Source organism: Camellia sinensis, chromosome 14, assembly GCF_055761805.1.
Source record: "Camellia sinensis isolate YWXY chromosome 14, ASM5576180v1, whole genome shotgun sequence".
Classification (NCBI taxonomy): domain Eukaryota; kingdom Viridiplantae; phylum Streptophyta; class Magnoliopsida; order Ericales; family Theaceae; genus Camellia; species Camellia sinensis.
In genome coordinates this window covers 74747738-74774425 of record NC_138974.1, presented here as the reverse complement: position 1 = coordinate 74774425, position 26688 = coordinate 74747738, and the positions used below count along the sequence as shown (strand labels likewise).

Sequence of the window (26688 nt, the reverse complement as noted above, 5' to 3'; positions counted from 1 at the left end):
ACCGAGGTCACGTTTAACGCTTGTTGAAATTTAAGTTTACAAGTTGAAGAAAGCCGAGGTTATGTTAAAAGAAGATTGGTTTAACACTTGTTGAAATTTTGAGAAAAATTTACAAGTTAAGCCAAGGTTATGTTGAAAGAAATATCTACATACTTGTCGAGATTACCATATTGCCAAGACTTGGAAGAAATCTGAAGACAGAAGTCTTGCTAAGAGTGAAGTATCGAGTTGTAAATTACACTTGTGAAAATATTGTAAATAATATTTGCAAGTGTTAAGCCGAGGCTGAGATAAATCGATTAGTGGGTACAACCGAGGTGTTACACCCCGAGGAGATTGCACAGTTAAGGTGTATTTTGAAGACATGCAAATTATTTTAAGTATAGAATCATACAAGAGTAAAAAGAAAACACATATAACTACGTTGAAAGAAGAAATTAAAGAATGCATTTAGAAAAAGAAAGAAGGCACTTCGGCCTAATATTGAAGAAAGATTGTTTAGATTACAAAAAGGCTGGTGTGAAGTACATCGATGTCAGACGGTGGTAGTAAGCAAAGAAGTGCAACAAAAGCCTCACTGGAGGAAGAGAGTGAAACTGATTGCAGAAATCTTCACAAAAGCAACAATGGAGGATTTGAGAGAGAAAGTTTGAACAAGAACGAAGATGCAGAAGTGAAAACACGAAGAGAGAGTTGATTTTAATCAAAAGCATGAAATGGCGGCAAAATGGCAATTGTGGTTCCTTGGACGACGTGCTTGTTAGACAACGCATGCAAAAGTGATGCGACTTGATAGCGCGTATCAGGTACGGTCCAGTAGGGGAAAGACGCGTGGTAAAAACGGTTGAGATACTGTGCGTGCCAGCTCATACCCGTGCTGGAACTCTTGGAGTTCTTGATTCAATGAAGCAAATACCTCGGCTTGGAGGACGGTTTCGGTTGAAAAACTTGAACGAACTTGGTCGTTGGTTCCAAGGCATTGATGAAAGCAGACTATAGGTCTTGGTCAAATTGAGCAGACGAGTTCTAACTTCGGCAATAGATGATGAAGCAAGCTTAGCCGACGTGCTAAATGGAAGAAATGATATAGGTTCCATCACCTCAGGATGCCGAGGTAATAGAACCTAGGGGGCAGTTGTAGGGACATAATTTTTGAATGACAACACGTGGCTGAGGTGTCACCAAAGTGCCAGCCGAGGTGCCACGTGTCCTGGTCATGATGTTGAGATGATCTCGGCTAGGCCGAGGTTATCTGCGAAGATACCGGAATTCGAGATAAGCGGATAAGGGACAAGAGTCCTAGAATGGGAGAAGACTTCAGTTTGGGTAAAGATAAAACTCTTAGAGAGTTTATCCCAATTCTACTAGGAGTCCAAGATTAGCAGTAATCCTGAGTCCATTGAAGTTAGGCTTCTATTGGGACTAGGATTGTGTTGGCTATAAAAGAGAGGCACCCCCATGGGTCTAAGGTATGTCTTTTATGCTTTGTCTAGTGAGTTAAGCATTATTGGTTATCTTTAAGAGATATTTTACTAACTTGATCGTCGGAGTGCCCCCGGGTGGATGAACCACCGTCGGAATCTTTTCTTTTTGTTGCAGGTCGTTCGGGCTTAATCTATTCTGCTGGTGCTCTTCAGCTAAGTACTAATTTGGCAGTGTGGTCAGAAATTGACACACACAATAAGCAATAATGAATAATTATTACATGAAGGCAACTAAAGTAATACACACACATATACATTCACCAGAATTTTTGAAATACAACATAGAATATTATACTTCAAAAAAAAAAAAAAAAACATAAACTCTCTTGCCATATTACACATAAATGTTAAAATGCCAAGTCTTCGAAATTTTTATTTTAATTAGGAACTCTAGATATTCAAAAAAAAAAATTATATGAAAAAAACAGTCCATTTCTTTTTAGAATCACACAACAAATATATTACATTTGAATGGTACATTTTTTTATATTTTTTATAATAAAATGTTAAATACATTTTTTTGGGTTAAGTTAAATACTTGGTGAATTTGATTCATGGGTTAAGTTAAATACTTGTAAGCTTAATACAATTTTTTTTTTATTTATTTATAATAAAATGTTAAATACTTGGTGCACAAACAACCAATTTGATTCAAAACAAACCTTTGGTTTAAGTTAGAACCTCTGGGAATTTAATAGGTAATAAGGATCAATTTTGATGTTGTGTGCCAACAAATGGAAGGTAGATAATCAAAAGAATGGGTAAGGGAAAAAAATAGTCAAATGAAAATAAATATTGGCTCAAAACAACAGTCAAATAAAAACATACACCAAGGAAAGATACATGCCCAATCCATACATAACACAATCCTAGTGAAACATAACATGAAATTGACTCTAGAGGAAAGATACATGCCCCTGTTTGTGGGTATAATTAACTACTAATCCTAAGAAATAGCTTGAATACTTTCTTGATTACTAATGAAAAAACAACCATACCTCCTGTTTGATGGAATTACCTTCCAAAAATGTTGGAGGGAAGTTTTCATTTCCATGAAGTTAATATCCGATAACGGGATCGAGTTTAGAAATAGCCCTTACATTATAAGAGAGGTACTTAAATTTATATGAAAAAAAAAAAACTTAGTTGACCAAAAATAGTGATATTGCCCATAACTGTTGTACTTCAACCTAAAAATGTTTTGTTATATAATTTTAGACACCAAGAAACAAAAAATTAGCAATAATAAAAGTTAACATGGATTTTATTGGCAATGAAATGTTTATTTCCAAATCTGTTTCTCCCAAATCGAATAATAAAATTCAAAATTTTATTTAAATAAATAACTGTAATGGATAGAAAATACTTAACGGGTTACAATCAAGAGGAGAAGAAATAAATAAAAATAAAAATATCTAAGAAAAAGAAAAAGGCCAACCCAATCACATTAAAATGATAAAATTAAAATCGGAGCACAACAATTGTCCAAATTTGAACTCTTCGCTTGTATAATTGACTTCAATTTTATAGAGATGAAATTAAAACCAAAATCAAAACCTGTTATAATCATAATCATAAATTCATGCCAAAAAAAAAAAATTAATTCAACAGATACCAAAGCCATTTTACAAGCAGTAATGAATAATTATTTCATGAAAACAACTAAAGTAATACACACATACATACATTCGCCAAAATTTTTTGAAATACAACATAGAATACTATACTCCCTTAAAAAGGTGCCAAAAAAAAAAGAAAAAAAAAAGAAACATAAACTCTCTTGCCATATTACACATAACTGGTAAAATGCCAAGTCTTTGAAATTTTTCTTTTAATTAGAAACTCTAGATATTAAAAAAAAAATGTATGAAAAATATTTATTATCTATAAATTAGAATCACATAGCAGATATATTACATTTGAATGGTACAATTTTTTTTTATAATAAAATGTTAAATACATTTTTTTGAGTGTGTGAGTTTAATTTTTTTGTTGCAGAAAGATCAACTAAATAAATCACCCTTACTTTCTTTTTAAATAGCTCCAAACAAACAGTCTCTTCCCTCTCAGACTAATTTCTACAACACAGAGCACTAACCACAAACCAAGTCCCAAATAACCTCCCCCCTCTCTTTCTCTCTCTCACTCTACATTCTTTGAGAAACCCATAATCAAACTCATATTTTTTGAGCCAACGCAGCGTTTAGAATAGATGCTTTTTAACAATCACATTAAAATGATAAATTAAAACCAGAGCACAATAATTGTCCAAATTTAAACTTTTCTCTTTCTTAACTGACTTCAATTTTATAGAGATGAAATTAAAACTAAAATCAAAACCCATTATAATCATAAATATTTTGAAATTCACCATTTATGACTTGGAAAGTCCAGACATAAATTTATGCCCAAAAAAAAAAAAAAAAAATCACCCGATAACAAAGCCATTTTATAAGCAATAATGAATAATTATTTCGTGAAGGCAACTAAAGTAATACACACATATGTACATTCACCAAAATTTTTAAAATACGACATAGAATATTATACTCCCTTAAAAAGGTGCAAAAAAAAAAAAAAAAAAAAGAGTATTAACTCTCTTGCCATATTACACATAAATGTTAAAATGCCAAATCTCCAAAAATTTTCTTTTAATTAGGAACTCTAGATATTCAAAAAAAAAAAAATAAATAAATGAAAACAGTCCCTTTCTTTCTAGAATCACATAACAAATATATTACATTTAAATGGTATAATTTTATTTTTTTTTATAATAAAATGTTACATACATTTTTTTTGGGTTTAGGTTAAATACTTGGTGAATTTGATTCAAAGCAAAACGGATTATGTTAAATAGTTGGGTTAAGTAAAATACTTGTAAGTTTAATACATTTTTTTTAATAATAAAATGTTAAATATTTGGTGCACAGACAACCAATTTGATTCAAAGCAAACCTTTGGGTTAAGTTAGAACTACTGGGAATTTAATAGGCAAAAAGGATCAATTTTGACTCTAGAGTAAAGATACATGCCCCTGTTTGTGGGTATAATTAACCACTAATCCTAAGAAATAGCTTGAATACTTTCTTGATTACTAATGAAAAAACAACCATACCTACTGTTTGATGGAATTACCTTCCAAAAATGTTGGAGGAAAGTTTTTATTTCCATGAAGTGTGGGCACACACTATATGCGTGAAACAATTAGATCAATCATGACAATTATTTAAATTTGAAGCAATTAAATCTTTCAATTGCTCAATAATGATGAGAGTGGAATTGCAATTACACCCCAAACCACCCCCAAGTGTGTTATTCCCTTTATAATATAGAATAGACAGAGTGCACATTAATTTTGATACTATTCATCTTCTTGGCTTTTATTTATTATATTTTAAATTTAATCTAGTTTTAACCATTCTGCTTCTAAAATTTGTTTCAGCAAAAATGACATAAATAAACAAATGTTTAGTTAATTCTCCATCTGCAATTAATTTTGTTTAGTTTTCCTAGAAAGCAAAGGCTAATTGTGTTGCATCATCAAATCTTTACACTTACATTGATAAAGATCTCTAAGGAAAGCATTTCTATATTGTCCATAATGACACTATTGCATGAACTTTAAAGAGTTATGGCCGTCAAATGACTTGGCAGAAGGGATCCGTGTCATAGTCAATACCTAGTGATGGCAGTAGCTTGTCCTTTATTCTCTTAACAAACTACTCTATAACTACTTAGTTTGGTCCTCTTAATTGTTATCTGCTAATTATTTTTATACAAAGAAGTTGTTACTTGACGCTTTTGTCAAGTTTTAGATTTAAAAAAATATATATATTTAATTTATTTACACTTCAACCTCCATTATACTATCTTCCTTCCAATGACTTCTATATCCGACAGCGAGATCAAGTTTAGAAATTTGGGGGAAATGTGTTGGGAATTAAAAAAAACTAACCCAACACAATTAAAATACAATGGAAAGTTTAAAAAATCTAAAATCTAAACTCTAAAATCTGATGAAAGTTTTAAGTATTTATGGGAAAATACTGAGGATTAGTGTCGCAAAGGCTGGCGAAGAGCATCTTAACTTTCCATTAACTTATATGCGAATTAAAAGGAGAGCTAAAAAAAGAACTTTTTAATACATCTCTGTATATGCTTATGATCATGTATATATATGTATATGAATAAAAAAACAACATCTTAATTCGAATGGGAATGTATAACCTTATTATGCCGTACCTTTGCATGTAATTGATCTTTGAGGTGCTCTTAGTAGCCATAATATATGGTTGATTGAGAAATATGGTTATATGCCCTTCTTGTAACAATCCAAATTTTTAATTATTCTGTAGAATTTATATTAATATTATTTAATTTCAGTTCGGAAAATATATAATTTATTATATATTATTATGGGTAATTTTGTAAAATAATATAATTATTAAAAATTTAGGGGTCAAAGTATAAATAATAATTAAGTTAAATTTGGATAAGGTTGTATTAATGGAGATTAATAGGAAGCGACACGTGGCGTCTCGGCTTGGGGCTCACGAATAATCTGTATAAATAGGAGAAGTTGACTCTGTGAGAGGAGAAAAAATAAAAGAAGACTAGGAAAGAAAGAAAGAAAAAGAAAAGGGAGAGAAAGGAAGAAAGAAAGACGAGAGGAAAAGAAAGAGAGGAAATAGAGGAAAAATTAGTGGAAGCTAAGAAGATCTTTGATAGTGAAAAGAAATAGTAAGGTATTAAAGTTAAGGTGAGTTATATTATACCTTGAGTCACCAAAATGTATTTTACTTATATTTTGACTTACCAAAATCTATTTTATATGAGTTATATTTTATTAGTATATTTATAAAAGTTATGCTTTATAAAGGTTTCAGTTACGTGTTTTATTTTACGAACCCTATTTGCTTAAAAGGAAACCCATGGATAGGTCTGTTTTACTTTTAAAGAATATTTGGCTATGACCTTATACGAAAATATGTTTTGTGAGTACCACCACGGGAGTCTCATGCCTTAGGGGACTTAAATAACCATTGGCTAGTGAGTCCCATGCATTGGGGGACTTAAATAACCATTGGCTTAGTGATTGACCACCTTGTGGTCCAGTGTTTGTCGTGGATCCATTGACCAGTGTAGCGCTTGGAACTTAGTGATGTATCGTGGTTATGGTTGTATAATGATTTCCGTATTACATGTATATGTCAAATGATTTCCGTATTATGTATGTTATGTATCAAGCTCTTTTTGGCCCAACTAATTATCCATGGTGAATTTTATGCCTTATACTCTTAGTATAATATTTCTCACTCTGCCATGAGCTTATATTTTTTTACCACTTTCAGGTGGCATGTCAGGACCAACATGTGGGGTAGGCACAAAGCACCTTTATTGATGTATTTTTTTTATGTAAATATCGGCCTTTTTGGTCAATACATTTTGTAATGAAAATAGAAACTCCAATGATTATTTTAGTACCCTTATTTAAATATTTCTTCCGCTTGCGTTTATTAATTTGTTTAAAGATTTGGCCAGAGGTAACCTCGGTTATTGGCCATCACGATGCTTAACCCTTGGGTACGGGGAGCGGGTCGTGACACTTCTTCTGCTCCTACTTCCAACTTCAGCTTTGCCAAACATATATGGTTGATTGTGGCTTTTCTTTCAGTAGCTGCAGTGAAAATAAAATGGGACATTCCCAAACATAGCCATCAGAAAAAAAAAAAAAAAAAAAACAGAGAGAAAAGAGGAAAGACAAAAGCAAAAACAAAAAAATTATTGTAATGAATAGCCGAGCAGTAGAAATGATGTCGCAGCCTTAGTGAACAATGGTGAGAGTGGTAGACAGAGAAATGAGCTCTGATGAAGACAAAAGTTGAGAGAGGGAAAAAATGTTTAAAATTCAAAAAGAAGAACATAGAGGAAGAGAGAGATAGAGAGGGTAGACAGAGAAATGAAAGGCAAAAGCTGAGATAGGGAGAAAGAGACGGAAGGTGGGGAGACAGAGAGTAGATGAAGGAGGCAAATCATTTGTGATGGGGAGACAGATGGTAGATACAGAGGGGAGACAGAAGGTAGATACAGATGCAAATCATGTGATGCGTAGGGAGAAGAGTGTTGGGTGGGAGCATCATTAATCTCAACCATTGATATACATTAAACATTCATTGCAGTCATTCAAAGAAAATGTGCCTCTGATACAATTTATACATTTTCAAAAACTCTCTTCCCTTATTATATAGATATCATGAGTGAAAAAATATCATCTCGAGGTTTATCTTATTATTTAGGGTGAATTACACTAAAGGTCCCTATAGTTTAGAGCTTGTGTCACTTTGGTCTATGACTTTTCAATTGTGACACATTTGACCCTGAATTTTGAATCTTGTTTCAAATAAGGACAATTATTATTCAATTTTAAGGGCAGACTCGTTAATTTGATAAAATATAAACTAATTTGATAAAAATAAATGTCAAAAAATATTTTTAAATTTTTAAAAATTATTTCTACCTACCAATGATAAAATTATGTAAAATTAATAAATTTTTTACACATTTTTTTTTTCCAAATTAATTTTTATTACATGTTTGAATGATGATCATATAATGAGTGGTTGTTTTTATTTTCATTAAGTTAGTTTCTATTTTTTCAAAAGTCAAATATGGCGACAACTTTAATATCATTATTAAACTAATCTATTAAATCAAAAAATTTAAAATTAAAAACATTTCATATATTAAATATATCGATTACACATAAAAGCTTAACAACCATCCATTACATGATCATCATCTAAACACATAATAAAAATTAATTTGGTAAAAAAATAAATAAATGTGTAAAAGATTTAATCAATTTTACATAATTTTATCTTTGGTGGGTAGAAATAATTCTTAAAAATTCAAAAATATTTTTTTTGACATTTATTTTTATCAAATTAGTTTATATTTTATCAAATTGACGATTTTGCCCTTGAAATTGAGCGATGATATTTTCAATTGTCCTTATTTGGAACAAGATTCAAAATTCAGGATCAAATGTGTTACAATTGAAAAGTCGGGGATGAAAGTGACACAAGTTTCAAATTATAAAGACTGTTAGTGTAATTCGCTCTATTATTTATAAAAAAAAATAAAAAATATAATTTTATTAATTTTATAAAAATAAGTAATATATTTGGTACATTTTTAAAACATATGTAGTGAATTGTTAAAAATAATGACCAAAGAATTAGGGGTGTGTGGGGTGTAAAATCTGACCACATAATAATCAACAAAATCTAAAAAATAAAAGTTAGATCACAATTTTACACATATACCTTTGAGGTAGGGGTGTAAATCTTTCTAACGGCTCATGGGCTGCTCGAGGCTTGCCTGCGGCCTGGGGTGGGCCAAATGTGGTTAGGCCCGAGTTCGAGCTCAGCCCAGCCCGACACCCAGGGCTTGGGTAATCATTTTGAAACCCGACCTGCGTGGCCTAGCACATTTACCCGCTCAAGGGCCCACTTAAAACTCGGCTCACCCGAAACTTAAAGTCATTTTTATAAAAAATAATAAAATTTTGATAAAAACAATAAAAAAAAATAAAAAAATGTTCAAGCTCGCCCTATTTCTCTACCTTATCAAATTCTCTCATAAGTGGGTGAGGATAACTATACCCAACCTAGAAATTATTTTTTGAACTTTAAAAAAAAAAAAAATTTCTTGTTATGTCACTACTAAAAATATAACTTTTTGCGTCCATTCTTTTGCAACTGATTGGTTGACCGTCGCAAAAAAACACTTTTATATCAACATCTCATTAACATAACCCCCAAATCGTGCTCTTTAACTTGAAAAAAAAAAAACCAAATCGTATAAAACTTGCCCTAGACCCTTTCACTCTTATTTCCCAAATCTGTGTCGATTTCGCTCTCTCGATTTCGTTCTCGATATTCCTCTCTCGATTTCGCTCTATTTCTTGTTCTATAAATCGCCATGGTCGTCTGAAGAAGAGACCGGCAACGGTATGAACTCCCCTAACTTCTTTATCTGGTAATCTCTTCGTTCTCCTCCTTTCTCTCTTGAATCTCCTCTTTCTTTGTTTCTTCTTATTTTATGATCTGAATCTACTTCTAGGGTTTGAATCGACGTGTTCACCAATTCTTCTGTTGCATGATGTTGCCTGTCATGATTTTGAAGCGGTTATTTCTTGTTAAAATTATAATATTATTGATTGATGTAGATTGATGTATTTTATTACAAATCAGAGTAGCTCATTATATAGGAGAGGATTTGGGTAGTAGGTGAGGAGTAGGTGAGGGTAAATTGGTGGTAGGTGTAGTAGGTGTGGTAGTAGGTGGTGGTAGGTGTAGGTAAATTCTAACAGCTCCCCGCAAACTCAAGGAGGATAGAAACTAACCAACTTGAGTTTGGAGAGAGGAACAAACCAAGAAAATACATAAAAAATAAAATAAAGATAGGAGACACTGTATGGTCGTGTCAGACCGTTGGTGAAGACACTGAAAGGTGGTGCCATAACGTGGTAGAGGACACTGGATGGTGGTGTCATAACGTTATAGAGGACACTGTATGGTGGTGTCATAACCATGTAGAGGACACTGGATGGTGGTGTCATAACGGTGTAGAGAACACTGTATGGGGGTGTCATAACGTTGTAGAGGACACTGGATGGCGGTGTCAGACCGATGTAGAAGACAGTTTATGGGGTCATGTCGGACCGTTGTAGAAGACAGTTCATGTTGTGACAGTTTACAAAGTCTTGTCGGACCCATGAAGGAGCTAACCGGAATCAATGTCGGGACAGTTTACAGAGTCTTGTCGGACCCTTATAGAAACTAACCGGAATCAATGTCGGGACAGTTTACAGAGTCTTGTCGGACCCTTGTAGAAACTAACCGGAATCTATGTCGGGACAGTTTACAGAGTCTTGTCGGACCCATAAAGGAGCTAACCGGAATCAATGTCGGGACAGTTTACAGAGTCTTGTCGGACCCCTTAAAAAATCGCATCCTCAAAAGGTGCGCCCAATTTTTCAAAAAAGGCGTGCCATCAAAAGGCGTGCCCAATCCATAAAAAGGCGTGCCATCAAAAGGCGTGCCCAATTCATCAAAAGGTGTGCCGGACATGATGGCGAGGCACGTGGGCGCCTTGGCTTGCGTGCCCGTTTGTCGGCTGGTGGCAAGAGGCGCGCGATGCGCGTGGCTGCCTCGGCTATTTAACGGAGGCTGAGGCCGAGGCAGAGAAAAGCTGCGAAAAACCTCTGAAAAAAACTTCGTTGTGCTGAGAGAGAGAGTCTGAAAAACTCTTCGTTGTGCTGAGAGAGAGAGTCTGTAACACTCTGTTGCGAGAGATATTCTGTAACACTCTGTTGCCCAGAAAATGGCCTCGTCCTCGTCTTCCCGTGGACTGCTCACCCTCTTTCCCGACCTCAACGAGTCAACAAGAGAGAGAACTGGTGCGGTGGCACTGGAACCTCAACCAAGCGCCCCGGAGTTTGCCCCGTTGAACTTTTCGATGCGGTCTGTGGAGTAAAGAATGGCAGTGCAGTCGGATGTGGAGGCCAATCAGTATACTTTGAAGGCATGTGTGGAAAGCATGACGGCGGTCACAAATTTGTCGAACCGGCTGCAGAGTAGGACAAATGAGGTGCAGCATTTAAACTCCCAGCTGGCTCTGCTCCAACGCATGTATAAGGATGCGCGAGCAGAGATAAGCGTGCTAAGGGCAGAAAACAAGGAGCTGAAGCGGAAGGCCACCGTGATGTTCCGATTTGGAGGGCCGCCATATGCTGCAGTGGAGGAGCAGGGAGTAGTGATCGTGCCCAGTGGAGTGGGAAACACGGAGGCAACACCGGCAAGGGCCACCCAGGACGGAGGCAAGAAGAAAAGACCGGCGGCTGAGTAGAGAAGAAAATCCTGCCTGTGGATGTAGTTGATTTGTTGCTTGTTTTTTTTTTTTTGTTTTTTTTTTTTTTTTGGTGGTGTAAAAGTGTGATCGGGTTGAGCCCCTGACATGAATAAAATGACAAGGTGGTGGAATGTTGTTGGTGTGATTTTGTGAATGCTGTTTTGTGTAATAAGAAAAATAAAATAAAATAAAATAATGGATAAAGAAAATAGAGAAAAATATTTGTGGATGGGGGATAAGAAAAACAAGGGTGTATGTTTTTTTTTTTTTTATAATAAAATATATATATATATATATATATATATATTAAAAGAAAAGAAAATGGTGAAATCATGGGTGGAAGAAAGGAAGGGAAAGGAGGGAATAAGGAATCATAAAGTGCATGTGGGGCGGTGGGTTGGAAAGAGAGGGTTTAAAGTTTAAGAATAATGAAAAAAAAAAATAATAAGAAAAAGGCATTAATGGGAAAGCATGCGCTGGTGGGTGTCTTGAAAAGAAGAAAAGTAACTAGAGAGAGAGAGAGTAGGTAGATTAAAGGATATGATTAAAGGATATGATCGTATAGAGATTCCTATCTCTCTCAGACAACCTTGCATTTGAGCTTTGCCCTTTATAGGGAATCCAAGTCATAAAGAAAGACGAGCCTTGCTTAATCAACTTCAATCGACCGCTAATCCTCTCCGATGCATACTGAGTTGGATGAATTGTCACATTATCTTTCAAGTAAACGATTTCCGCACCATCGGGCTCACTCGCGGAGCTCCGTTTACTATCACTCCGAGTCAAGCTCGCCGAACCTTGCTGTTGAGAGGCGGCGTAATCGGAGTCGTCGGACAAATCGTGAAGCTCTGCTTCTTGCATCGCTGGTGAATTGGGGTGATGTAGAGAGAGAGAGTGTGGAAAGTGAAGGAGGCCACGTCTGCGGTGCTTGAGAGGAGAGGATCTCAGATCTGCTGGAGCGGCGCAACTGAAATTGGGCAACGAGGCGATCGCTACGTTTTTCGGGCCGGCGATAAGTTGCTGGAGTCGGTGGATTGGACGAAGAAAGGGGCTGTTGTTTCTGTTAAAGATCAAGGCCAGTGCGGGAGTTGCTGGGCCTTCTCAACGATTGCTACTGTGGAAGGGATAAATCAGATTGTAACAGGCAATCTGATCTCTTTGTCGGAGCAGCACCTAATCTCTGTTTGTCGAGTGGGAGAAATGTTGCCGCCGTTGATGGCGAAAAAACGCGAAGCTATGTGCAAAAAATTCCAGTGGGCAACGAAGGCAAAGTTGCCGGCCGGCTGCCCGCCGGTGAGAAAAAATACAGGCCTAAATCTTATAGCTCTGATACCATGTTAAAATTATAATATTATTGATTGATGTAGATTGATGTATTTTATTACAAATCAGAGTAGCTCATTATATAGGAGAGGGTTTGGGTAGTAGGTGAGGAGTAGGTGAGGGTAAATTGGTGGTAGGTGTAGTAGGTGTGGTAGTAGGTGGTGGTAGGTGTAGGTAAATTCTAACATTTCTTTTTCCTCTTTCATCAATTCTGTTATTTGAATTGCTCTGTTCGGTTATGTGTGTTGAATTTAATCGGGATTGCTAGAATTGATCACCTAAGTTTGTTGATGCTCATGCTCTATTTTTTACCTTCTATTGCTTCAGATTCGTACAATTGATGAGAGGTAATTTTAGTGTTTCGTATATATGTTTGTGATGTCATTGAATAGAAACAATGATGAGATTGAATATATCTTAGCAATCTGTGTGTTTTATCCACAAAACCTAGGATGTCTGAGAAATTCTTTGCATCGAAATAGATTGAATTAATTTTTCTTAGGTTTTGTATCTAGAGAAAATGTTGACAATATGAGAACTCTAACATTTTTTGTCACTTTAGTGTTCATCAAAGAACAAGAGAGAGGGGGGGTGTCGGGGGGAATTAGGCTCAATTGATTTGAATGCATTTCTATTTCTAAACTTTGCACATTCTACTAAAATTTTATGATATATAATACTATCTATTACTGTCTATGGTAGAGACTTTGAGCTCTAAAATTATATAAAAAATTCATATAACTCATCAATGATATATAAAATTATAAAATGATTCATAAACCCAATCTACTCGATTTGGACAAAAAGCTTAGTTTGGTGTGGTTTGGCTTTTTAAATTGGCGTTTCAGTCTCCGTTTCAGAGTTCTTGCTTGTAGATAATGCTATTAGTTTTTGGCGGGGCCAAGAAGGTATAGTTAAGATATCTCTGGTGTCCTCTATGCTTTGAGGCGTGTATAGCTTAAAGATCAACTTCAGGAAGGCTAGTTGATTTTGCTCTTCCATTCTTCATATATTTTCTTGGTCCTCACAATCTTAATCATTCTAGTCAGCCAAACAGTACCATCATTATTTTCCCTCTCGGCCTTACTCATTGACTTTGAGCTTTGGGCCTTTCTTCTTGGAATGTTATATGACACGTTTTCAATCCTAGCCATGCTTGTAAAGAGGATTAAAATAAAATGCATGCAGTGATAATTTGTTAGATCAATTAAGATTGCCAAAGTACAAAATTGATCAACTTTATAGTATTATGAATATGTTTAAGGTTACCTGTTTACTCTGTTGCTTGAGTAAAAATCTGACCTCTTCTAATTAATATGCAGACGTGTTGTCCTGGAACAAAAGCACCTAATTTAGAAGAAGATGATAAATTGTATGAGGACTTCAATATGGATGAAGTTGACTTGAATATTTAGAACTATGAAGAAATATTTGGTGTAGCTCTTAATGATCCAGAACAACTGTTTGGTAATGATGGAATTGGTAGCTTGTTTGGAGTGAAGGACATATCCGGTGCTGATTTGAACTGTTGAGGCACATATGCAGCTGAGGTACTCTTGCTTTCTCTTATGTTGCTTAATCTTATCCTTATAATTCTCAAGTGTGTTTACTTCAACTCTTCACTGCACAAAATATTTTCTACTGCTTCATGCTCCAGCTTTGATAGCTTTTAAAAAAGAATTAGGGCTTGTTGAATTGGTATTGGGAATGAGGAACTAGCAAATCTTGTCTTCTCATGAAAGGGTAGAGTTACTTAAACTCATTAATGTTTCTTGAAGCTTAGATTCAAGAGGTCAAGCCTCAAGTTAGTACGAGCTTGGCATTCATTAACTTGAGGGAGTGCTTATTGAAATTTTCTCAAGAAACTGTTTTCTCCTTTTACAAATTGTTTAGTTATTTTCAAAAAGATGTTATAAGTTGAACCATTGTAAAGTTAGTATAAATCATGGAATTTCCACTTTCTCTTGATGCTTTGTATCATTAATTTATCACACTTTCTATATATTTGAGAGTATGAATCAAACGCCACCTGTGGGAAGAGATTATCATCTATTGGCCTGGACAACACTAAAGTGAACAGGTAGGCTTATAGACAGCTTTTGTTGACTACTCCTGGCCTGGGTGAGTATATTTCTGGTGCGATTCTGTTTGAGAAGACACTTTACCAGTCAACAACAGACGGGAAGAAGTTTGTGAATTGCTTGCGTGAGCAAAACATTGTACCTGGAATCAAAGTCAATAAGGTACGCTTTCTCGTTCAAGTTAATTACACTAAACCTTTCTTTATATCCTTGTCTTGTTAATTTAACTCTCCCACTTTTTACACATGTTTTCAGGGTTTAGTTCCCTTACCAGGGTCCAACAATGAATCTTGGTGCTAGGGATTAGATGGATTGGCTTCTAGATCTGCCGAATACTATAAGCAAGGTGCTCGCTTTGCAAAGTGGTAAGGCTCCAAAAGAATAGTAGTACTAGTTTCAATTGACATGGAAGAGTAAATGTCATGATTTAATACTTTATTTACATTTCTGTATGAAATTTATAGGCACACAGTTGTCAGCATTCCTTGTGGTCCTTCTGCTTTGGCTGTGAAAGAAGCAGCATGGGGACTTGCTCGTTATGCTGGCATTTCTCAGGTATGACCCCTCTCTCTCTCTCTCTCTCTCTCTCTCTCTCTCTCTCTCTCTCAGAGTAAGAAATAGAGGATATTTTGTCTAAATTGGACAGAGGAAGGAAATTGTTGATATAGCTTTGCTGCACAAGTGTATTATGCATAACGGGAAGTTATTAATGATAACTTCATTTTTTAATTATTGGCAACTATAGAGTGCAAATGGGCTAAGTAAAATTTGTCTTGTAATATATTTGACAAGTGCCTGCTCGGCAATGGATTCAGGATGATGACAGGAATTATTCATCTAAAGCAAGCATAAACATTCATGTCAACTTCACATTCTATCCTGATTGAGTGTTTACATCAGAACCTCCTTATCCATAAGTTATGATTTGTATTGGAGTTGATAAAACAGTGAGAGAATTTTGCAAAGTCTAAGTTTGTTGACTGTTTCTCACATATGTTCATTTAAGTTCTTGTCACAAATTAATTCACCATTTCTGCTTGATTGTGTGTGGTAGAATTCTGAATTATTCTAGTCTTCAATATTTCGGCTTTGATAAATTCATAGAAGTTTTCTATAAGAATATTGTCTTGTCATTCTGCAATTTAGTATAATAAACAGATTAGAAGTGAAGCTAGTAAAACATAGGGAAATTTTTGTTCGATACAGGTTTGTTTATCACTCTTAATCATTTAGTATATTTTGTTTTCCGATGATAAACTAATTTTCCAGGATAAAATTTTTAAACTTTTTGGTTTCTTGTGTAGGATAATGGTCTTATGCCTGTTGTGGAACCTGAGATTCTTCTTGATGGGGAGCACCCTATTGAGAGGACACTAGAGGTGGCGGAGCGTGTTTGGGCAGAAGTCTTCTACTAATTGGCTGAGAACAATGTGATGTCTGAAGGTATCTTACTTAAGCCCAGCATGGTAACCCCAGGAGCTGAGCATAAGGAGAAAGCTTCTCCAAAGACCATTGCCACATACACTCACTATGCTTAAGAGGAGAGTGCCTCCTTCAGTTCCAGGAATCATGGTGAAATTGCCTGAACCATTTCTAATAAATTTACATACTTCATTACTTTCCTCTCTGTTTTTGTTACAATTTTGTTCAAACACTTGGAGCTCTTATTCTCAATATTTATTGAACAGAGAATTAGCTTTCCAATTTTTCATACTAAAACCATGCTTCTAGTCTGAGTTCATAAACAAAAAAATGTTCCTTTAAATGATTTTGGTAAAAAATGTAGCTAACATGTGGGCTTGTTTGGTGCAATTTTCTCTCTCTCTCTCTCTCTCTCTCTCTCTCTCTCTTAAAGCAGATGATGAAATCAGAAGATGTCTGTAATCTCAAGAGTTGCTGCTCTTCTTCCGGCTCTGTAACAAGACTATGAAGGATTCTTAGAATTAGAACTATGATAACTTTAAATGTTCTTTGTAATTGCAAGAGATGAAAAACCTTTGTAGGATTCTTTCAGGAACTCCTTGTTATTGTTGTACATTGTTTTTTTCTTTTTTGTTGAAGAAAGAGAATTTTATTAAGGGAAGAAATGGAAAATAATGCATGAATGCTGAGATTTTTGCAAATGTCTTTACGTTTTTGTATATAATATTTGAATATATACATATATGATTGTAGGTATTTTTTTTTTTGTTTTTTTTTTTGCGACAGAAGATGGTCGCTAATACCTTGTAGGCATTTTTTAAACTCTTTTGCGATGGCAAAATAACAGTCGCTATAAGTAGGTTAGGCGGTTGCAAATAATTTGCGACTGCTGTTTTGCGGTCGCAAAAAGTATTTGCCACCCCCACATTCGCAACCCTCATTTGCCGTCGCATGGGCCGTCGCAAAAAGTCTTTTGCGACTGTTTTTTTATTATTTGTGACGGCTTGTAGTGGTCACAAAAAGTACTTTTTTTAGTAGTGTGTTATGACTGGCCGAATTACTCCCCTATCTCAATCAATAAAATCTCGTTATGTTATATCTCGCTTCGAGGCCGTGCAACATGTTTTACTAAAAACATACATCTCATAAGAGAGTGGGGAGAAGTAATGGTTTAGGAAGACGAGAGAAGGAGAATAAAATGAAAATTGATTTTTTTTGAAAATATATTTTTCCTTCAAATTTATGAGAAATTAGAAATTATTATTACCTTTTTTAAAAAAAAAAAAACAAAAAATAATTATCAAATAAAACTTTTTTGATAAATGTTCTTTCTAAGAGTTTTATTCTATCCAACTTATATTCTTTTTTACTATTCCATTAGATCCTATTTGAGATAAAAAGATCAAAATACCCTCAATCTCTCATGCCCCTATTAATATTGATATTTAATGTTGATTGTCATTATGTTTTGGTAGTTCCCATGCATCAAGATATTAACTATCAATATATTCATATTAATTTGAAATGAATTTTTGTTATTGTGTTGTCTGTCAATTTCATGATGTGAATATTCACATTATGTAATTATAATGAATATTTACATCATTATATTCATATTAATTCGAAATAAATTTTTATTATTGTGTTATCAATTACATGATGTGAATATTCATACTAAAACATACGGATGTAAATGTTCACAACATTACATGTTGTGAATAAGAATGTGTTGTCAATTAAAAATATAATGAACGTTATTTTTAATGTATTAATTAAAAATAATAAGGTTCACATATTGTGAACGTTCACATTACTACATTAGATGAAAGAGAATTTTTTGAAAAGGTATTGTGAACGTTCATATCAGATGGGAGAAAATGTTCACATTATTTTTAATGTGTTGTCAATTAAAAATATATTCACATCAGATGAGAGAGAATGTTCACATTATTTTTAATATGTTGTCAATTAAAAATATATTCACATTATATAATAATATAAAATACTAACATCAATGTTATTTAGTTTGTGTATGAAATTTTCTATGTTTTGGTTCTTTCCCTTTTCTCTCCTCCACCAACATTAAATGTCAATATTAAATATAAGAGTATAAGAGTCTAAGAAAATAGTGTAAATCAAGAAAAAAAGACTTTATGAAATAAAAGTATAGATACATGAGACTAAATGGATTCAAAAATTCATTCATAAATTTCTTAGATTAGAACGCTTCTAAATGAGATTTATTAATAAAAATCCAATTATGAAACCTATTTTCTTGGTTAGAATTTTCCAAAAACACTTTTTAGAAAATTCTACTTTCTTGTTTTTCGTTTTTTTTGTTTTTACTGAATTTTTAAAATATTTTAAGCATTTTTTTTTAATTTTTAGACATGTCTAACATAAATATACCTAAAAAGTAAAAAATTTGTGAAAAAAATATTTTAAAAATTCACTAAATATCAAAAATACAAAAAAATAAAAGAATTCAGTCCATTTTTTTGTATTTTTATGTATTTATTAATTTTTTAAAATATTTTTTCACAAATTTTTTACTTTTTAGATATATCTAAGTAAGGTGCATCTAAAAAAATAAAAAAAAATGTTTAAAATTTTAAAAATATTCACTAAAAATAAAATAAAAATACGAAAATCGAAAAATTCAATTTTCAAAAAATTTTGTTTGGGGTACTTTAAAAAATTCAAAAAGTCACTATCCTATTAAGTCACATCAATTTATTTAAGCCACATCAACTCTCTACCATATCACTTCAAATCCAACTTATATTTCACAAAAAATTAAAAAATACACTTATTTTGAACATCCTAAATCATCTCCTTAATCCAAAAAAAACTCAAACCAAACACATTTTTGTTTGCAATTTTAGTTTTAATTTTATCTCACTAAAAATTCCCAACTTCCCTCTAATACGAATGGAAAAATGCTTGAGAGCACTAATTAGTGCTCCCACTAATTAGGTGGTAGTGGATCCCGCCATTAATGATGTGATGTTTTGGTGTTGGAGTTGTATTTTTTTTTTTTTTAATGTATTAATGCTATTAGTGGTGATGTTTTTAGTGGGATGAAACGTTGTTGAATACGTATGTGGTAAGTTAGTGACCTAATTAATGTCCGGTCAGACTATTGAACCAAGCAAACCAGAGCCGCCACTCTACTATACCAGTAAACACAGCTCTACAAGGAGTAACTGTCTCAGATTCTCTCTCTCTGTCTCTCTCTCTCTCTCTAGAATTTCTCGGGGTTTCCATTCGCTGAAGAAAAACAGGTACAGAATCAGCTCCATTACTCTTTTACATATATACAAATCGAACGCACCTTTTGATTCTCTGATGTATGTATAGACTATAGTATCGTGTGTTTTGAGTTGGGACTGTTCTAGGGTTTCTTCTCAGTCACAGACTTTGGCAAGGCGTGTGCACAATAGGGACATTAGAGGTCATTAAACATTTTTTTTTTTTCTTTCTATTTCCCGATTCGAATTTAGGTGTTTGAATTTCTTGGTTAAGTTTTTGGTTTTCATTGGAGCATTATCTTAATTGGGTTGGGTTTCTTAGTTCGAAAAGCTTTGATTAATGATGAATCTTGAAACCCATCAATATTAAATACTAACATGTTGTTGATACAAAAGAACAAAGAAAAAAGTTGTTAGCTGCACTATTTAATGTGGTAAGCTTGCTGAAAACAATAATTCAATAGGTTCAAGAATTCATGTACTATTGCTTTTTGGATCAGTTCATTATGAGTTGTCGGTAAAATTTTAGAATGTAGTTTTTGTTTCTTTATGTTCTTTGTGTATGCTAGGTACTTGATTAAATGCCACAAAGTGGCTGAGTTTTCTTTGATGTTGCTGACATATGTATTATATTAGAAAATTCAAATGCCTTGTGGTTTTGTTGGGTTGCTTACATGATGAGAGGAAATTGAACACTAGCTTTGCCCTTTTTTCATCAAAATTATTTTCAATTTGCTATTTATTAGAATAGATATCTGTCAATATGGGATAAGGAGCTCACAAGCAACGCAGATATAGCTTTTTAAAAGGACAAGTGTGTTGTCATTTTGTGTAGAGGTGAGTTTTGGATGCTGTCACCTGAATGAAATTCTATGAAGCACAAGAGGGAGTTTCACCCGAAAGTATTCTCTGATGAACTATTCTGAGGTCGACTATTCCACTTACTACGAGAGAAATGGTTATTTATGGAAACTTGTTCACATTATGTGCACATATTGTATTTTTTGATTGCGTCATTGTTAATTTTTTCGTTTTCTGATTGCATTACCGTTTCAAATATATCACTACAAATATTGTATATTTATTAAAAATATTGCCCAATACCAAAGAGAGTTCAAAAACAAGTACATGCCGTACCAATGACAAACTTGTTCCTTAACCAGTACGGGATTGACAACATTGGTGTTGACATTTAAAGTATTAAAAAAAAATTTTAATTTGAAGTTAAAAAGATTATTTTGCCCACTAAGGTTGATAGTGAAAATACAAATTAGAGGTTATATAACAGTTGGCTATAGGTAAACTCTCTTGGACTAGAAATTAAGCCCTTTTTAAAGTAAATTGGTAAGTTTTAAGTGATAATTGCTTGTGTGCTATCAAACACCCTGGATAGAATATCCACTTTAATAAAATTTAGACTTGAGCACTTGCTGGGGTTATCATGCAACCATTTGGTCTTCAATCAGTTTAATTCCATGGTTCAAACGAATTGGGCCTCAAATTTGTCCTGTCTGTTCATGACCTATGAACTATAAGTGAAATTTAATCTTTTTCAAATGCATAGATGATCATTTTATGTGTAGCCATTCACCAACTTTTTCATTTGAAACATCCTCAAAACATTGGTAGGTGTTCAAGAATTCTTAGGCCTCATTATAATATAATCGTAAATGTGTTCAAATGATGTTCACAACTGTGCTTTTTTTTTTTTTTTTTTTTAAGCATTTTCTATCCAGTAGCTGACCTCATTTGATGGGACTTAAGGTTTGGTTTGGTTTTGCCCACTTTACATTAAGGCCTCTTGTATTTTCATTATAGGAAGAATGAACAATTTTGAATACAGAGAAATCAACAATGGTGATGGAAGCCGATTTAACAGAGAAGCGGAAGAAGAAGAAGATGATGAAGAGGACGATGAGGGAAATGGAAGAGGCCTTGATGCTTGGGAGAGAGCTTATGCAGATGACAGATCCTGGGAGGCTCTGCAAGAGGATGAATCTGGACTTCTTCGCCCAATTGACAACAAAACTCTCTACCATGCTCAGTATCGTCGGCGGCTGCGCTCTCTCTCCTCCTCTTCAACCGGCTCTCGTATTCAGAAGGGCCTCATTCGCTACCTTTACATTGTTGTTGACCTCTCCAGGGTATCCAAATTTGCATTTTGACACCCATGAATTGTAGAATTCATTCAATTGCTTCTTAATGGGTCAGTTAAATATCTTATCGATCAGAGGCATGCAAAATAAAAAATATATGTAGTTCAATGGGGTTCCTTTGAGGTATTGAGAACAAGATCAGATAGGATATCCCCTAGAATACTTGTCGATTTTAGAAATTAGGTGGCTATTTATTATTGTTGTGTTAGTTTAAAGCAATGCTGTGTTAGTCTTGAAGCTCAAAACTACTATTTGTTATTGTTGTTACGTCATGATTCATTTAAATTTAATGTGTAGGCGGCTGCAGAGATGGATTTCAAACCAAGCCGAATGGTTGTAGTTGCCAAACAAATTGAGGCTTTCATTAGGGAGTTCTTTGACCAAAATCCACTGAGTCAAATTGGCCTGGTAACTATAAAAGATGGGGTTGCTCAGTGTCTAACAGATCTTGGTGGAAGTCCTGAGTCCCATGTTAAAGCTCTGATGGGTAAGTTGGAGTGTTCTGGTGATTCCTCTCTTCAGAATGCCCTGGATCTTGTTCATGACTATTTATGTCAAATCCCATCATATGGTCACCGTGAAGTTCTTTTTTTGTATTCGGCCCTTAGTACTTGTGATCCTGGGGATATAATGGAGACCATCCAGAAATGCAAGAAATCTAAAATAAGGTGTTCAGTGATCGGTCTATCAGCAGAAATCTTTATATGCAAATATCTCTGCCAAGAAACTGGTGGATCATACTCTATCGCGTTGGATGAGGTGAGTTCAGTTAATCAAGAAAGCATCTTTGCCAAGTAGAAGTGTGATATAAGTGAGTTGCAAATTTTAAGAATGAAGAAAGAGAGAGAGAACAAAGGGTGATCATGGGAGTCTAAAAATGATTTCACTTTAGTCTAGTCAAAGGGGAAAAGAACATTGATTTAATTTTAGACACGAGTGGAGAAAGCTAGCAACCTTGGTTAAATTAATTGAGAAATAAAAATGGGAACTCGGTTAACTGCAGTTTATTTGATAACTTGTGACTGTGCCTTGCTGATTTATATCTTCTCTCACAGTCTCACCTAAAAGATTTGGTGCTAGAGCATGCACCGCCACCCCCAGCAATAGCAGAATTTGCAATTGCAAATTTGATCAAGATGGGATTTCCACAGAGGGCAGCAGAGGGCGTCATCTCAATTTGTTCATGTCATAAAGAGGCTAAGGTTGGTGGGGGCTACACTTGTCCAAGATGCAAAGCACGCGTTTGTGAATTGCCTACTGAATGTAGAATTTGTGGCCTGACCCTTGTTTCTTCTCCCCATTTGGCGAGGTCATTTCACCATCTCTTCCCAATAACACCATTTGATGATGTGTCTCCTTCCACCCTTTCAAAGAATCCACATCACAAGCTACCAAAAAATTGTTTTGGATGCCAGCAAAGTCTTTGTGATCCTGGTAAGTATTCTACCACTAAACTAAGATTATTATTAATTTTCGGATCAGCAACAAAGAACCACAAAATTAAAATGTTGCAAGAAGATTATATGGGGAAAGCCAATGCTGACTTCCATTCAATTGATTCCGTTGTTTTACACCCCACAACTTGCACTTGGTAAATGAAATTGTAAAAAAAGATGTGCATGTGTACTGTGTTTTCATGTGTGTTATGATTATGATTATTTTTTCTTTTAATATTGTAAGAGCCTATTTTTTCTCCTTTAAAATGCATTTGCAATCTAATATTTATCTATTTGTACCAAGCAAAATTCCGAGTAAATGCCTGAACTCTACAAAAAATTATGATAAGTAGATTATACCAGTGGAAAAAATTATCCTCCAAGCTAACTTTTGCCAACTTTGGGGCAATGGACTGGTATACGACAACCTTGGAAAGTTATCAGCTTTCTCTCAAACAAGGTACGTTGCATAGGAAGAAGCTTCGAAATAATCTTTGTTATTTTTTATTTATTTTATTTGTTAGCAACCTAAGCTGAGGACAATTTTAACCTTTAATGCTCTGGTACTAGAACTTCCCAAGCAGCCAATGACACTGGGTATTAGACACTCTACAACTATTCGATTTGAGACAAGCATCTAATTGTGGTTCAGCATTTCAATGGGCCCATATTGTGGAGATTGTGAGCACTATGCTATCAATTGCGCTGTGTTGCTTAGGCATCGGTCAATATTCAACTAGCTTCTATTACCTGCTTGAGTTTGATGCAAGCATCAGGTAATAGAATGGAATGGAACTGCGGTTTGTATCTGACAAAAGAATGGAATTGTCAACGTGTCACAGAAAATATCCCTACCATATCAAGCAAACTTCTTTTTTTTTCTTTTCTTAGTTCAATGGTTAACCCATAAAGGAGGAGGAGAGAGAAGAGAGGGGGGGGGGGGGGATTGGGGATTCAATCTAAGAGGTTTGTGGTACTACCAAGAGAATTCATCTACTTGTCTGACTGTCACCTTCCTTCACAATCATTGGTAGGAGGCATAAATATTAAAAGCCTAAAAGGGAAAGGTATTTATGAATGATCTATCTTTGAACAAGGATGACCCCACTCTGGTTAAAACTATATGTAGCGAAGTGCGTGCCATCCAGCCCCTAGAAGTTCTCTTCATTGGTGTTACTAGGTTAGTGGTCATTTTTGTTTAAGTGATTGTTTTGTTTTCTTCTCTTCTTCTTCCTCCTTTTCTCTCCTTATCTTTCTTTCTTCTTTTTTCCCCCCTTTTGTGTGTATATTTGTTCTCTCTCTCTCTCTCTGTGTTTTGGGTTTGGGGGGTTTGGGGGAGGGAAATTTGAAGACGTTTCCCTGTTAAAGTTTTAATAGTTTGGTTCTTGAGGCTGGGAAAGATAAAAGTGGTTCGGGAACAAGTTTGATGATATGGACCCTGTGTGGGAGAAGATCAAAACTAACACATTCTGAAGGTTTACTGGGCCTTTTAACTCTCTGTCTTAGTGAATTGATACGTAATTTGAATTTTGATCTGTCATATTAACATTTGCATTTGTAATTTCTCTTTAGGAATCTTAATTGAGTATTATGGGTGGGATGGTCAGAATGCAGGGGATGGGATCCGTTTGAAGTAGTCTATCTTTTCTTAGCATGTTGGGCCTCAGATATTGAGATGAAGGGAACAGATTGGGTTTGATTCTACTAAAAAAGTAGTTCTACAGATTATGAGGGGTTTCAGACAAGCAATAATTTTGGGGATCTTTTGTGGAAATTGACCTTCTCATTACTATGATTTAGCTGATACTATAAATTGACCTTCTTGCAACTTCCACCTTCTTTCCTCTTTCCTTCTTTTCTTTCTATTGGATGTGAAATTTAGTAGCGGATTACTTATCCATGTTTTTTATTTTTATTTTTTATGTTTTTATTATTATTCTCTCTTTATTTTTAGTTTTATCATTTTACGAGGATCTATTCTTCCTCCCCTTCAAAAATAATTTGGTAGATTTATTCTACTTTTATTTCCTGTCAAAAGTTTGCTAGTGTGCTTTCTGTCCTCTACACATAATAGGTTACAACATTTATGATAAATTTGTTCGTCCCATCTGTGTGTTTCTAGTATTGGTTGATGTACCAGTGCTGATAGTCTGATAAGAAAACATTATACATTTTCTAGTATTGTCTTAATTATGCTAAAAATCTTATCTAATTAATTTTTTATTATTTCTCCACCTTCTCTCTCATTTCTTTCTCTACCCCTCTCTATATCTCTTTTTGTGTATGCATGTTGATATAATTTTGTTTTCATCTTTTATGGAGGCATATTTTTAAACCTTGATGATCATCATACAGAAAATCAAATTAACAAAAAAAAAAGGAAAATGATCAGTTAACTCGAGCATATTTCTTAGTATAACTTTGGCATCATGCTGAATGTTAGTCCCACCACCAAATGAAAATTGGGTTAAGTTAGATTGTGATTCTTGGTAAGATTTCAACTCAAAGTTGCCCAATTTGAGCCAAATTCCTAGCTCCACCATTGGGTCAAAGGATATCTATGCTTCTCCAATAAGAGTTTATCAATCTCTGCTCTAGATGTCTATTTTCCGTGTATGTTGATATGTTTTTAGAAGAAAGTGGGTATGTTTGGACCAATCTTGTTGGCAAAAACCACTAGTAAGTCCAGGAATTCACAATACACAGGATCATTAATTAGGTCTTAACACGTGTCCTTAAAAATTATGTTACAAACTTCGAATTTCAGAATGGAGCCCATAAAATGTACAGTGTTTTTCTGATAATACAAATTTTTGTTGGTTTTGATGCAGGAAACAAACCCTGCCCTTGTGTTGTCTGTCCAAAATGCAAACAACACTTTTGCCTTGATTGTGATATTTACATTCACGAGAGCCTGCACAACTGCCCAGGTTGCGAGAGCTTCAGTCAATCACAGTCAGTTGGTGGTTCCATGGAAGAATGACATCTTCAAGATTTTAATTTTTTTGTCGCTCAAAGATATGGTGTCCATAAGTTCCAAGCTCGTCAGCGCAACTGAAAGTGACATATTTCTGTATGAGATTACCAGAATTTTCTCACCACCCTGAAAGGCGTTCCTGCTACACGATTGTTGATCCTCTGAGCGGACATCATGATCATTGATTCTCACAAATCCATTGCGGCTACCAGCCTTTGCTGACCTTGAGTCTATTGGAGCTTACTGCAAATCCTATGTAAGATAAGAAATTAATGCAAAAATTTTGTTACATGTTACATTTCCAATTTTGGATTGCAATAAACCTTTGAGACATTTTTTATTTTTTATTGATATTTATTTATTTATTTATTTTCTGATGAAAGTGAGTTATTCGTCTCGTTGGGCTATGGCGCATACTACTGGCTTTTAGACCTTGGGTCAAAATTTTATAGCCCGGATCCAATACCTGAGGGTGCATTGATCCCCGACTTGATGGATTTTTTGGTTGTTGTGAAGCTCTCTATGACTTGTTTACAATGAAATAATTTTTGACAGGTCTTTTCCACTCTGTTCTGTATTTGAGAGATTCAGGAATTGCTGTGAACAAACACTGCCTTAGTTGACAGCAATGGATTTTGTTAAC

The 26688-nt window shown here is 34.5% G+C and overlaps 1 protein-coding gene and 1 pseudogene across 1 annotated transcript; both read left to right on the top strand.

Moving 5' to 3' along the window:
* The first annotated feature begins 532 nt into the window (after window positions 1-532).
* Window positions 533-20057, top strand: LOC114292883 (fructose-bisphosphate aldolase 2, chloroplastic-like; annotated as a pseudogene).
* Window positions 19321-26384, top strand: GTF2H2 (general transcription factor II H2). Its single transcript, XM_028271200.2, has 5 exons — window positions 19321-19509; window positions 21295-21620; window positions 21930-22391; window positions 22688-23066; window positions 25900-26384. The coding sequence occupies exons 2-5, from the start codon at window positions 21300-21302 to the stop codon at window positions 26049-26051; spliced, it is 1314 nt and encodes a 437-aa protein (XP_028127001.2). The 5' UTR covers window positions 19321-19509; window positions 21295-21299; the 3' UTR covers window positions 26052-26384.
* The last annotated feature ends 304 nt before the right edge of the window (window positions 26385-26688 follow it).

Bases quoted from the DNA above. Each gene is read 5' to 3' on its own strand.
- GTF2H2 (XM_028271200.2), top strand. From the start codon at position 21,300: ATGAACAATTTTGAATACAGAGAAATCAACAATGGTGATGGAAGCCGA. The intron at 21,621-21,929 runs GTATCCAAATTT...TTTAATGTGTAG, and splicing joins TTGTTGTTGACCTCTCCAGG to GCGGCTGCAGAGATGGATTT. The intron at 22,392-22,687 runs GTGAGTTCAGTT...CTTCTCTCACAG, and splicing joins ACTCTATCGCGTTGGATGAG to TCTCACCTAAAAGATTTGGT.